Source organism: Lissotriton helveticus, chromosome 5_1 (genome assembly GCF_964261635.1).
Source record: "Lissotriton helveticus chromosome 5_1, aLisHel1.1, whole genome shotgun sequence".
Taxonomy (NCBI): domain Eukaryota; kingdom Metazoa; phylum Chordata; class Amphibia; order Caudata; family Salamandridae; genus Lissotriton; species Lissotriton helveticus.
In genome coordinates this window covers 697,650,776-697,665,364 of record NC_136065.1, presented here as the reverse complement: position 1 = coordinate 697,665,364, position 14,589 = coordinate 697,650,776, and the positions used below count along the sequence as shown (strand labels likewise).

General features: G+C 40.3%; 1 protein-coding gene across 1 annotated transcript; it reads left to right on the top strand.

Annotated features, from left to right (window-relative positions):
* The first annotated feature begins 214 nt into the window (after positions 1-214).
* LOC144752544 (uncharacterized) lies at positions 215-1,504 on the top strand. Its single transcript, XM_078640439.1, has one exon. The coding sequence runs from the start codon at positions 215-217 to the stop codon at positions 1,502-1,504; it is 1,290 nt and encodes a 429-aa protein (XP_078496565.1).
* The last annotated feature ends 13,085 nt before the right edge of the window (positions 1,505-14,589 follow it).

Below are 14,589 nucleotides of genomic sequence, written 5' to 3'. Positions count from 1 at the left end.
TGCAATCTTTGCAGGCTGATCTTCTAGAATCTAAATTCTTACTGACTCGTGATAACCACACCAACCTGGTGATAAGAATCATCCCTGGGGCGGTGGGTTTCACTTACATTACTTTTAACGAAGGAGACACAGTACCTATTGCTTACAAATCACACTTGTACACTTCGGCAGACATGCGATTTCCACTGTGGAAAAAGTTTTGACAGCAGTGCAGATGGCGATTCTTAAGGAACGTGCACTGTCGCAGGGAAAACGCATGTTGGTTGTTACCCCGTATCCTGCATTAGAGGCAGTGACGAGAGCCAGTGTACCAAATTCTAAAGCTTTGCACCCACGGTGGATACAATGGGCAGCATCATTGACGTCTCCGGATGTCACATTTATTTTTGATGCCTCCCTACAGTCGCCAGAGTTTTTGCTGTATGAATTTGTTCATCCTGCGCCTTTGGCTATGCGGCCTTTGGAGGATTTCCATTGCATCATATACACTGATGGTTCAGCGCAAGTTGCGCATGGGTTTAAGCACGCATACGTTTCAGCTTGCGCCATTGTGGTAGGTGCCATGGTGAACGATGAGTTCAAGTCCAGGGTCGTGCACACGCAGACTTTAGGTGACTGCACCGCACAATTGGCAGAGCTTCGTGCTCTGATGCTTGCATTGGAGTACGCTGATCCTAGTGTGACGACTCTTATTGTGAGTGATTCTTACTACTGTGTCAAGTCTTACAATGAAAACCTGTTCTTTTGGATTCAGAATGATTTTCGTGATTCCAAGGGTAGCACAATAAAACATAAAATTATCTGGGTCCGAGTGGCTGAGCTTAAAGAGCAGTTGCCACTCGTGTTTGTAATTCATACCCTAGGTCATCAGCGCATGAGAGCTCATGCTGTTGGCAATTCATTAGCCGATGAGGCCGCAAAATCAGCAGTATCGACATATTTGGTTGCAGCAGTTAGACGTTCCAAAAGTAAGATTGATGATGATATCTTGGCAGCTGTTGCTGCGACTGAGAAGGGAAGTAAATATCCTAAGGGGTTCCCTTTGAAGTATTCATACCACTTAAGTTCTGATAAAGTTCCTTATGTGAAAATACCTGACGTTGGTGAAAGGTTGATTCCCAATGTGGACCTCAGGCCAGCGCTGATTACTGCAGCCCATGAAGGTGTTGCGTCCGCGCATGTGGGCGTTTCGGCTACTGTATCTCAGTTACAACAACGTTTCTGGTGGCAGGGACTGTACAAACAAACGCGTGACTATGTCCTTCAATGTGACATTTGCCAGCAGATTAAGACTTTAACTGCTGCGCGTCCGCCCCAGACACAGTTGTACATTTCTAATAAACCACTTGGTTGTGTTTATTTAGATCACTGCGGTCCTTTTTCTTCTGATACTGCGTATAAGTATATCTTAGTAGAAGTTGATTCATGCACACGCTTTGTTTGGGTGTGGCCACACCGCAGCGCTGATTCACAAACTGTCATACAGACTTGTGTGTCTTTGTAGGGATTTTTGCCTGTGGTACCTTCCATTCGGATGAGGGTCCGGCTTTCGCCTCTAAGGCGTATAAGGATGCCATGACTTCGTTGGGGGTCCAAGTCAAGTTTTCGTCTCCATACAGACCTGAGGGTAATAGTGTTGTGGAATGAATGAACCAAGATTTAAAGCAGTCTTTCACAACTAGAGTTATAGGCACTGGCAGGAACTGGCTGGCCCACCTCAATAGCGTGCAGCGTGCTCTAAATAATCTCCGTAGAAGGTCTCTGGGTGGGCGGACGCCATACGAAATGCTCTTTGGTATCAAGATGTTTGTACCGGACCTTGATGGTCTAGACCAGGCGGCTGTTGCTGCCTCCTTTGACGTAGACGAACATTGCAATGTTTTACAGAATCTACAAGAGATGAGAGACAGTCTTGCAAAGGAACATTTGCCCTCCACCTCAGGTGATGCGTTGCAGATCCCGGTAGTTGTCTGGCTACCCCAAGTTGGAGATCTGGTTCGAGAGAAGATCTAAAACAAGAAAGAATTAGGTCCCTCTTATCGAGCTCCAGTTCCAGTGCTTGGTGTGAAGGGCACAAGAACAGTCATTTTATCACCACTTCCAGGTCGTACGGAAAACAGGTATATCTCCATTGACAATGTCAAGATACACAGAGTGGCCGATTCTTCTTAGTATGACACTGGCAGTCTGATGTCCTTCGATTGTGAGAAATTCTGTTTTGGCCCCGGCTTCTGATCCAGTGCCTGATGTTGCCCTCGAGATGCCTGCAATTTCTAGTCCTTTATTGAGTATACTACCTGGTACTCAACTTGATGAAACTGACTACACTTACCCTACTGACTTATCGATGCCTGACTTGCAAACTCGCTTGGCTACAGAATCCAGATTTTCATTTGACACTGATTCACGAACATCGAAGAAACCTTCGAAGGTCTCTATTTTGGCTAAATTGTTTAAAAACATTTTTTGACTCCCCTTGGACCTACATTTGGTTTGTGCTTTTTTCAATTTACCTTTTCATGTCAATTGGCTTTGTGGTGTATTTTTCCGACTTGTCAATGGACACTATGTCGAGGAGAGAACATGCATTCGACATATCAATGGAACATTGGCTCCCCATTCCTCATCACACAGATTGAAGAGAGACTTGGCTTTTGTTAACATCACTGCTTGGCCTGTTTTAGATGGGATCGTATGGGATGCTGTTCGTTTTCAAATTCATGGGCCCACTGAGGTTATAAATGTCCCTAATGTGCTTAGAGTTTATATGGGGGATGTAGTTAAACAAAATATACGTTGTGATGATTGGGCTGTTCAGGCCGTAGAAGCTTTGCTTTTTGATTTGAAGTATTATGCTGCCTTTGATGCTGAAGATTTCTATTTATAATCTGCTAATTACGGTGATTTATATTGTTTCCAACATTTTGGCAATCACTACCTGCATAAAACTAATACCAGGAGGAACACTGTAAATTATACACAATAGGAGAATTTTCCCGCTCCTATGCAAGGCAGTTCTGCTTCCTTTTTGAAAAGGTTCTCTTATTTTACTGATTTTAATCAGTCAAATCCCCATGCATTTTATTTTAAGATGACAGAAAAGTCCAAATCCGAAGTTAGACTTACCAATACTAAATTATTGTATTCGAAGTCCTTTCTAGACCAGTTAGCTGTAGGTGGCTAGGAGTTGTGGAAGGATACAATTGACCTTAAATTAGTTTGGGGTTCTAAAAGCTGGCAAGTGCAAGGCACTGAGGCTTTGCACCATGCATGCCTCATCCCGAACCACATGTTGTTCTTGAATTCTACAATCTCATAGACAACATGCTTTGGATTGGCTACTACTAAAAAATTAAATGCTCCTTCTTTTCCTGAATTAGAAGAATATTCCGGCTGGAATAATGCTACAACATTTTCGATCAGAGAGTTACAAACTCTGTTGCAAAATTCTTCCTTCAATATATCCAGTTTGGATCCTAAGGGTTGGTTTCTCTGGCACAAAAGTGCTGATTCTTGCCAGCATTGTTTTCTGGGTTTGGCTCAAGGCTTTACGCAGGTCAGGATGGATCCCCATTTTGAAAGTGGCCATTCTTTTACTACCTATTCTGTAGGCAAATTATGTCAGAATTGGCTCAAACATTCCACTTTGGCGTCAGTTAAGCTGCATTTATCTAAACTGACTGACGATGTTGATCTGAATGATTTTATAAAGGGCCCGGCTAACGGCAGATCTAAAAGATGGATCTATGCTATTTACAACGAAGTCTAGAAAACGTCCCAGATTGAGGCGGCTACCCGCATTAGAGCTATTGACAGGCTAATTTAGAGAAAGTGCTAGCAGTTGTAGATAACAGCATTAATACGCTTTCTGCTCGCATTTACACGTTGGACAATATTGTATCATCTATTGTTGATATTGTGCAGGATGAAGTGTCTGTTTTGTACCATGGTCAAAATCAATTGCGTTCCATTATGCAGTTTGCATGGAGTTTACAAACCCTGAATGCTGGCAAAGTGCCATGGCATTGCATGAACACGTCATCATTGTTTGCCCCGTTTAATTTGACTGACAAGCAGCGTTTACTTTGAATGAAAGATTCATCCTTTTCTATGTTACACATTGAAAGGTTAGAATCGTTACCTTTTTCTGTGGCAGAGGCCAATTCAGCAACGTGGCTTATCCACGGGTTAATAAATCTCCAGTTCCCTCTGTTCAAGTTTGAGGGGTGTGTGAAGTATTTTGCGTTTGGTAGATATGAACCTCTTGGAAGTGCTTATCTCCATGAAGCTTGGTCGCTTCCATTTACCTAAAGATGTCTTAGGGAGGGTAAGGAAGATTATTTGAATGGTGAAGATTGCACTGAAACACCAGATCACTCGTTGATGTGCAGACATATCCAATTTCATGGCTCTTGTAACCAGAATGAGCCGAATTTGGCCTGTATTTTGAAAGGTACACCTGTGTCTGCGATCGTGCCCACATTCACATTACTGGCAAACGGGAGTTATTTACGTTTAAACAATGAAGATTGCTGTGGGCTATTAAAAGGAATTGCTTATGTAGTTACCGTCAGTGAGTGTGTGGTTTGCTGTAAGAATGTAATGTATCCACCCCCGCATGGGAAGCTTGATGTTTCCATCTGGCCCACGACTCCGACCTTGAAAGCGGAGTTCAACAAGATGAGTCGCATAACTGCTCTATTGTCCCAGAAAGAAGTTGTCCTCACATCTGCTCGTGAGACATTCGTCCTTCATGTGGCTAACACCCGCACAGAGGTGCAGGCTTTATTAAATACTGATTTGCCTTTGCATTTCGGTGAATTAATTCACACCATCTTCAATGCATCCTCCACACCAGGGCTGGCCCATTTTTTCAAAGTTATAAGCAGTGGCCTCGTGACTTCCTTTCAAACTATATTCGGTGTCTTCCCTGCTTTCTTTAATTCGATCTTCTCCAGCCTATTTGGTGGATTTCCCTTACTACTGGCTCTGGCTGCAGGCGTTCTTTTGCTGTTTTGTTTAATTCAAAATGGATGCACGTCCTGTGTTTCGAGACAAGCTGTCACGTCTGGCGCTGTTTTGCAACCGAATGCTTGAGTACTATGGAGAGCTGCCTCTTGCAACCTTAAGTGCAGCTTATGGATTATCATTTCAACTTTCCTACTTTACATGTGTCCAGCCTGTCTTTCATTGCCTGAGTTGCGATTTCGACTGGGCCCTGGATTTGTGTCTCTGTAATACGGTGTCTCCCGATGTGGATTATAATCAGCTTATGAGCCCCTTAGTTGCTCATGAATTGCTTTGTTCTGACGGAGGGATTATGGCCTTTGCAGAGATGCATGGAATACTGGAACGTTGGAATGTGTACGCAGCGGCGCAAGATTTCTTGGCACACAGATTCATTTAGAACCCACCGAGTTGTCCTCCATTCACAGATGATTTTTCCAGATGTCGACCCCTCTGTCGATCGTCAATATCTGGATTTCTTTCTACTTCCTCTTCAGAATCTGAATCATCTGTCGTATCACTCTCTTCATCAGAGTTTTCAGGTGTAGGTATTGGAATAGTGTGATTTGGATGTATCCACCTTTTCAATCCTCTACACTTCACTGCATTTGTTGTTACAAGGATCACCTGCCTCGGTTTCTGCCACCTTGGGACCAAGCAGTTCCTTCTTCGATGAACTTTTGTTCTCACCCAATCTCCAGGTCTCAGATCATGTGTCTGCACTTTGTCTTTTGATTGAACTGCAGTTCCCACCTGATTAGACACAGAAGTCACTACATCAGACATTCGTTTGCAATACTTCAAAATCGCACTGTCATTAATGCTTAACAGTTTTCCTACTGGTACAAAATCTTGTCTCATGACTCTGCCCATAAGGATTTCTTGAGGACTCATACCTGTCTTTTTATCTGGTGTACTTCTTAAAGTCATCAGAACAAGTGGAAGAGCATCTATCCACTTTACACCAGTATCAAGACACATTTTCCCAATTCTGTTTTTAATTGTTCCATTAATCTGCTCAACTACTCCAGATGCCTCTGGTCTGTATGCACAATGTATTTTCTGCTCAATGTGTAATGCTTCACAGATCAATTTCATCAGTTTGTTATCAAAATTTCCCCCTCCATCACTCTCAATAGTGACTGGAAAACCATACCTTGGTATTATTTCTCGAAGAAGCAACTTTGCCACTGTAATGGAATCACAATGACGTGTGGGAAATGCTTCTACCCATCTTGAAAACAAGCATACAATCACTAAAACATATTTCAAACAGTTGTGTATGGGCATCTCAATGAAATCCATCTGTAATCTGGTAAAAGGACCACCCTCCGACCTATGATTCCCGTTCCCACAACTGATTTCCTGTTTGGGTTCATTTGTAGGCAAGTCAAACACCTCTGACAAAGGGACTCTGCAATTGTCCTGAACTTGGTATTAAACCATGTCTCCTTGAAAAGCCTGATCATAGAATCTCTTCCAATATGACCAGGGCCATGATACATTCTGGCCATGTCAGCGATCATGCAATTTGGTAAAACTACTCTACCATCTTTGTAAGTCCAAACTCCATCCTCATCTCGTGGCCTACATTCTGCTCTCAACCATGTGTCTTTCTCATCATCATCAGCTTCATTTTTAGGTCCCTAATTTCCTCCCATGTCTCAACAACAGATGTTAGCATCAATGAACCTGAACCATTTTCTTTGTTTTTCCCCCGATTGAGTGCATAATCATTTCTTGCGCAAAACTTTGCAATTTCATCTGCATAAGCATTGCCTTTGGTGATAAAATCCTCACCTTTTCGATGTGCTGCACACTTTACCACAGCAATTTCTTTTGGCAACTGTATGCCATCAATTAATCTTCTGATAAATTCTGCATTTTTGATTGGTGAACCTGCTGATGTCATATAGCCTCTCTGAGACCAGAGCTGTCCATAATCATGCACAACTCCGTACCCATACTGGCTATCTGTAATTATAGTAACCCTCAAGTCTTTTGCTATTTCACAAGCACGAATTAAAGCAATTAATTCAGCCACTTGTGCTGAACGAATTCCTTCGAGACATGAGGCTTCTTCAACATCTGCTACTGTGCAGACCGAATATGCTGCTCTCAAAACACCTCCCTCTGATCTCAAACATGAACCATCCACAAAGAAAACGTGATCTGATTCAGGCAATGGTACATCTTTAATGCCCTGCCTTGGCTTGGTACAGTATTCCATGACATCCAAGCATTCATGTTCCACATCATTTTCATCAATATTTTCAGTGTCAGGCAACAGAGTGGAAGGATTTAAATTCACACACCTTGCGATTGACACATTATCCGATCCCAGAATAATTTTTTCATATTTTGTCAACCTGTTGTTTGTCAAGTGTTGCGTTTTACTCCTTGTAAGGAGAATTTCAACTGAGTGGGGAACATAGACTTTTACAGGAAATCCCATTATTATTCCCTCACTTTTCTCCAGGCTAACACTTGTTGCTGCAACTGCTTTTAAGCAACCTGGTAAAGCCTTTGCAACTGGGTCAAGAACTGCTGAGAAGTAAGCAATAGGCTTTCTCATGTTACCATGTCTCTGAATTAACACAGACAAAGCACATCCTTCCCTTTCACTACAAAATAGTTCAAACCCCTTTTCGTAGTCTGGCATGCCTAGAGCTGGAGGTTCACATAGGCTTCTTTTTAGTTCCTCAAAAGCTTCCAACTCAATGTCAGTAAGAACAATTGGATCTTTCACATATGATTTTGTCAGTCTCTGCAGTGGCTTTGCAATTACCGAAAATCCACTAATCCATTGACGACAGTAACCAACCATTCCCAAAAACATCCTCATCTGTCTTTGTGTTTTTGGAGGTTGCATTCCTTGAATCATTTTGATTCTCTCGATTGTCACCTGTCTCATTCCTTTTGCAATTCTATGACCAAGGTATTTTACTTCTTGTTTACAAAACTGCAGCTTTGCAGGAGACACTTTATGTCCCTCATCTGCCAAATGATTCAAAAGTGTAATTGTGTCTGTCACACAATTATCTCTTGTTTTTGCTCCAATTAACAGATCGTCAATGTACTGCACTAATGTCGATCTGCCTGGCAGATTTAAATCCTCCAAAGATCTTTTCAACAACTCATTAAAGATAGAAGGACTCTCTGTATACCCTTGAGGGATTCTACACCATGCGAGGGTCCTACTCTGGAACCGGAAAGCAAAGATTTCCTGGCTCTCTGGATGCAATGGAACAGTAAAGAACGCATTGCAAAGATCAATGACAGTATACCATTCTGCATCATGCGGAATCTGGTAAAGAATGACAGCAGGGTTTGGAACAACTGGGCAACAAGGAACAACAATCTCGTTAATTTTTCTCAAATCCTGAACTATTCTGTACGTTCCATTCGGCTTTTTGATCCCCATAATCGGTGAGTTACAACAACTACTCACAATTTCTTTTAAGACACCTTGCTTGATGAATTTATCAATCACAGGAATAACACCCTCAATTGTTTCTGCCTTCATCTTATATTGAGGAATGTTTGGAAATTCTATTCCCTGCTTCACTGTGATTTTGACTGGATCAACATGTTTCATCAGACCCATCTCATTTCCAGTCAAATCCCAAATTTCAGATTTAACTGTCTTTTTCAATTCCTCTGGCAAATTTTCTTTATCAATGGTTGGAAACAATTTTTCCTCTTCTGCCTCAATCATCAACATAGTCAGTCTATACAACCCATCTTCCTCCATGGTTTGTAATTCAATTCCACCAGGTGAGCAATATATTCTGCAATTCATTTTACACAATATATCTCTCCCAAGCAAATTCACTGGACTGCTATTACAAACTACAAATCTGTGTTTGTCTTTGAAATTTCCTATTTCCACATTCACAGGTTCAGTGAGATCAGTCTTTATTTGTTGATTGCTAACTCCAACTACGTGGATGGTATCCCCAGAGAGAGGTAGGTTTTCAATTTCTACTGATCTAACAGTAGAACGGGTAGCACCAGTGTCCACAAGAAAAGTGATTTCTACATCGTTTACTTTTCCATTTACAAATGGACCAGACTGGTCAACATCAAGAGTGGCTCCAATTACACACTCTTCCCCCTCTCTCGGGCACCGTCAGAAGCAGTCATCAGAATCACTTCCTTGGTTTTCTGTTAACAAAAATTGCCCTGATGCATTTGGCAAATTTTGTCTTTGATTTCTTATTACCTGATCACATCCGCTGAAACCAATATCTGGATTGAATTTTTGACCTCCCCCACAGTTAGGGAAAGGAGGCAATGGAATCTGATTCTGCTGCTGGGTCAACTGCTGTTGTAGCTGTCGCTGAAGACTCAGATCGCTCAGTTGACGCTGCAACTGTAGCTGTTGCTGCAGATCAACATCATTCTGTATCTGCGGGTTTAATGATGTATTTTTTAAATTTCTGGTTGGATTTTTACATTCATTCCTCCAATGACCAATGTCACCGCAATTAAAACAAGGCATTCTTTGTTTCTATTCTTCAATCTTCGGATTAAACTTTGGTTTGTTAAAATTATTGAAATTATTTTTAAACTTTCCCTGACCCTGATTCTGATTTTGCACAAAATTTCCATTTTTATTGTCAAGACTCGCAATCTGTTGCTCAGCCACTTTCACCTGTGCCCACATCGCTTTTTCTTTTAATCTTTTCTGTTTAGCCTCCAACTCATCACTGCAGTATTTTGCCTTCCTCAAAATATCATCAACAGAGTTCGATTGCCATCCGACAATATTATTCCTGATCATTTCTCCAATTTCTGGTCTAAGACCATAAACAAATCTGTAAATAAAGTGACTCATGTCCTTTTCATCTAATTTTTCAGAGCCACTGTACTGTTTGAAAACCAGTAATAACCTTTCATAAAATGAATGAACTGATTCTTTCGATTCCTGGTTTGTTCTATCTATTTTAACCCAGTCAACTTCTTTTGGGGCAATTTTTTGTTTTAACCAATAAATCACTTTTTCATAAAATTCCATGACCTCAGGTGCTGGAGCACCTGTTTCTTTAACTCGATCTGGTTCGGCTTTTGGCCAACTCACAGCAATTTTGCATTCTGTCCAGAGATCTGATGGGACGACAATGTCAAAAAAGCCATCCAGATCAATCCACAGAACTTTTGAAACCTTTATAAACCTGTCTACCTGTCGGTACCATTCCACGGGCTTTTCCCTCAGCCGAGGAAAATCATTAGTAAAAAGCAGAATGTCCTATCTTGTCCATGGAACATGTACATACCCTCCACCTGCAATTTCTCTCATCGGAAACTGTTTAGACACATTATCCAACCTATCCAACCTTTCATCTTCCTTCTTTTTGGTCCATTTCACTCTCCATTTACTCAAGTCACCTAATTTCTTGATGTAAACAATCAATTCTTTTATGTGTGTTATTCTTCCTCCTGTATTGAAATTCTCAATGTCTTTTTCTGTAAAATTTAATCTGTAGTGCTTTCCCAAGTTTTTCTGTTTGTTTAAATCAATTTCTAATTCCTCTGCCAGTTCTTCCAACTGATCATATTTATTCTTTATTTTCCATTGAATACTTTTGCTGATGAACAGGAGTTCATCATCTTGGTACAATTTTAAACTGTCAGTACCAATTGTGCCAATTATTAATTCTTCCAAGTCTGCTTTTAATTTTGCAACATCTATTTTAGGATTTGACTCCGTTTTTTCAAGAGAATCAGTATCTGACTCTGCACCCATTGGTGTCTGGTGAAAAGAACCTTGATTAAAAGTCAAATCAGGCATCCTTGATTTTTCACAATTTATTTCAGATAAATCTGAAAAAAATGTTTCAGCTACTTTTTGAATTTCTGCATTTAATGGAATTGTTAAACCTGGCTGTTTAATTTCTTTTTGATCAAAAATAGGCTGAACAGGACCAATCGTTACTGGAACTGTCACTGCTTCCATGCTCTTTGTTATCTGTTGAATTAATTTTTCTTTCGATCGCAAGTATTCTGAAGTATTTGCAACTTCCTCATTCCTGCCAGTTTTCATTAAATTTCTAGGGTCTTCCCTTTCCATTGGAAAACTTCTGTTTTCAATACAAGCACTAGAATTAGTTCTTCTCTCAAACTGTTCCGGAGTTCCAAAAGATTCAGAATTATTTGGGTACAGTTTTGGAGAATCATTTATTGGGGGTGCACTAGGAGTGGTTACAGCAGAAACCGTTGGAGTGGACCATGAACGAGGCTGTCTCAAAGTGGCATTTTTATGATTTGTCGTAAAAATTTCTTCTAAGACTGGATCCTCTGATTCATTATCTATTACAACATTATTTTTCTTTTCAGTTCTCTTTTCACCTGGGGACCCTAAAACCATTTCCCTAATTAAATAGAGACCATCGCACATATCTCCCTGTCTCCACATACGCATTCTATCTTCATGCGTTTCTCGTCTGTAACTCGGTGTTTTTGGAGGTCTTTTTATCCCATTTGCTTCCTTCTGAAGTTGAAACATCTCATCCTCCCATTCAACTAAAGCTTCAAATTGTGTTGGTCTAGGCCGTGGTACTAGAGCTGACATTTTCTCTCTCAGATTTCTTAAAACCTTAACATTAAATAAACCATCATCCGGCCAAGTCAATACACCGTCGTCCTTTGTGTAATGTTTCCAAACATCAAACCACAGAACAGTATGGTAACCATATTCACCTTCCATATATGCTGCAGGTGTCTTGTATTTATGAAGTAATTTACCACCTCGCGTTTGAACTTTCTTGTCAGGTGAAATAAAAATTTTACATTTTTGAAGTATCGAAGTCTTTTTCTCAACATGCTTATAATAATAAGCCATTTTTAAATCAAATCCGCTTAATCAGAAATGATCGTAAATATTTCCTGTTTGTTCCGTAACTCCAGCCAATCCGTGCGCGAAACACACCAACAAGCCAATCAGGTTCGAGCTACGTCACCACCTTGCTCGACCAATAGAAACAGAGTTTCCCACCAAAACCAATCAGCGTTCAGCTCGACAAAGTCACATGAACCAATCAGAGTACAGCCTGTGACGTATAGTACCCAATCCCTGCGCGGACCGTGTGACGTACACAGCCGCTGCGGTTTCTCGCGTCTCACTCTCAGCGCTCACCCCTCCTTCACAAAAACTTTTCACAGCACCATTTTAAAGTCACTTTTCTCAATGAAATTCAATTAACAACAAAAAGAACAAATCATTTGTCTGTTTCTCTAAGTAAGGCGATAGTTTTTACAGACACACTAGGAATTCTTTGCGTGGAATAGACGACGCTATTCTCACAGAATATACATTTGCCAATAAAGTAAACTTTTACTTTACCCTTCAAACACGTAATAACGAACGTGCTTCTCTCTGAATGCACATAAAGTGGCAATTCAAAGTTTGACTCGAACGAAATTACAAAACCATTTACGCACTTTCAAACGGAAAGTATCCCTAACCACACACACATGAAATCCTGGCGGGACTCTAACCCCCCACTGATAACATGAATCGTCAGTAAAATAAGCGACGTTACCTTACCCTTCACTCAAGTTCGAATTAATTCTATTACTTTCCCACAGAGAGTTTTAGAACGGGCACATTGTCCCTATACTCAAAGCTTTGATTTCATAGACAATCCTCACTATGCATACATTCTATCTGACACACCTATATCCCTAACACGTGCTGCACGACAACAACACTTGTGATACACGACGATACCACTATTCTGAAACAGATCAAATGCACTGTGTGACTTGTGACTTTACACTCTGGCCACACTACTCTGTACCGGTACAACTAGGATTTTTCACACTGCAGGAAAAAACCTTTCGACTACATATAACGCAATTTAACAAACTCAACATATGTTAATCATTGATCCTATGTAACTACCATGTAACATATCGGTTACCATAGCAACCATCCTCTGCTACCAGAAAAATTGATCCAGCGGGCTATAGGAAATATGTCATAAGCTACGCTACCCAACTCCACTATATACACATCAATCAATAAACACTTATAAGGCCCATAAATCTAACATGACATATTATAACCAACTGAATCAGGTGACCTAATTAACCTATTCACAAAATTATATACATTTATATACAACCATGGTAAATAAGTTCATCACACTTTACAACCCTACAAGCTAATTAAGCCACTGTGGCGATAAGATCTAGCTATAAGTAACCAAAACCCATGAAATAACAAGACCAGCTTGTTTTCCAAAGTAAGATTTTTATTAGCTATTCCTTTGGAAAATGTATTAGAAATTTTATTAAAGCATTTTTATTTGAATCATTGCAAATAGTTATGACAATTTTATTATGAATCAAAAATATTATTGCAAATGAGAATTATCAGTTTGGCATTTTTCAAAACCTAAGTCCCTAGCTAATGCAAAAAAATTAAAGAGTAAAGTCTTTGAGGGTTCTTACGTGTTCCAAGAGAAGTCCAACAGCATAACGCCCTCATCAAAAGGTCTGCAAGGAGAAGCGTAACTCTTCCACGGGGGAAGAGTTTTGATACCTTTCTACGCTAAGCTAATCTAAAATGGTATATTTTTCTCTGCTGAAATTTGAGTCCCATTGGTCCAAAAGTGACAGGCGACGTGTCACCGCATTTCAAAATCATAGTTCCGTCATCATTCTTAGAGACCATTGTCTCTAGTTTTCGAACAACGCAGTTTCCTCCAGTTCGCAACAATTGCAACAAATGAAGTTCTTGGCTTCCTCGGATACGTGAATGCCACAAGCCTTTTGCCGGTTCCTGGCCTTGGCCTTGTTCGTCTAAGAGAATGTCATCTTAGCGCGACAAACTTTTTAGGCAGGAGAAAACTGTTGCCATCATGGACTCACTCTGGCTCCAAGCAGATTTTTGCAAGCACGGAAAATTTCACTAGGCCCAAAGCCTTTTTCATTAACTATCGTATAAACAAACACAAAAGAATAATTAATGCGAGTAATATAATATGTTCTGTTGCCACCCTCCATTGCTAATGATTAACCCATTGTCTAAGTTACCTAGCTATAATGCACACAAATAAAGCAGCATTTTATATCTACCATTCTTCATTTAATCCAACAGGGTTCTTTATGCACCTATAGAGAATAGAGTGACACCACATAGACAGGGAAGCAAAATAAGCACATGCCATTTATTCTAAACAGCTGCAATTAATTTTTGACATGACAATAGACACGATTAATTTATTATTTTTCACAAACAAGGAAATGCAACATAATGCACGTTTATGAGCACACATGTTAGTAGCCCTTTATGTAATTTCTCGTGTATGTAACTTAAAACTAGGTTGAATTAATACACACATAGCACAACTGTTAATCTTATTATTTTATTTATGGAAGTGTGACTTCACGAGTTGAAATGAAAAACATTTCTGAATCTCGCTCCATCAGTGCTGGAGGCTCCGGTAATTGAAGAGCATGTATGTTCTTTCCCATTGTTAAATTGGATGGCTAACCTGTTTTCGGATGAGAACAGTGACTTCCTGTTGGAGGCTGTTGCTGTATATTTTGCATATTCATTGTTACGATGATATT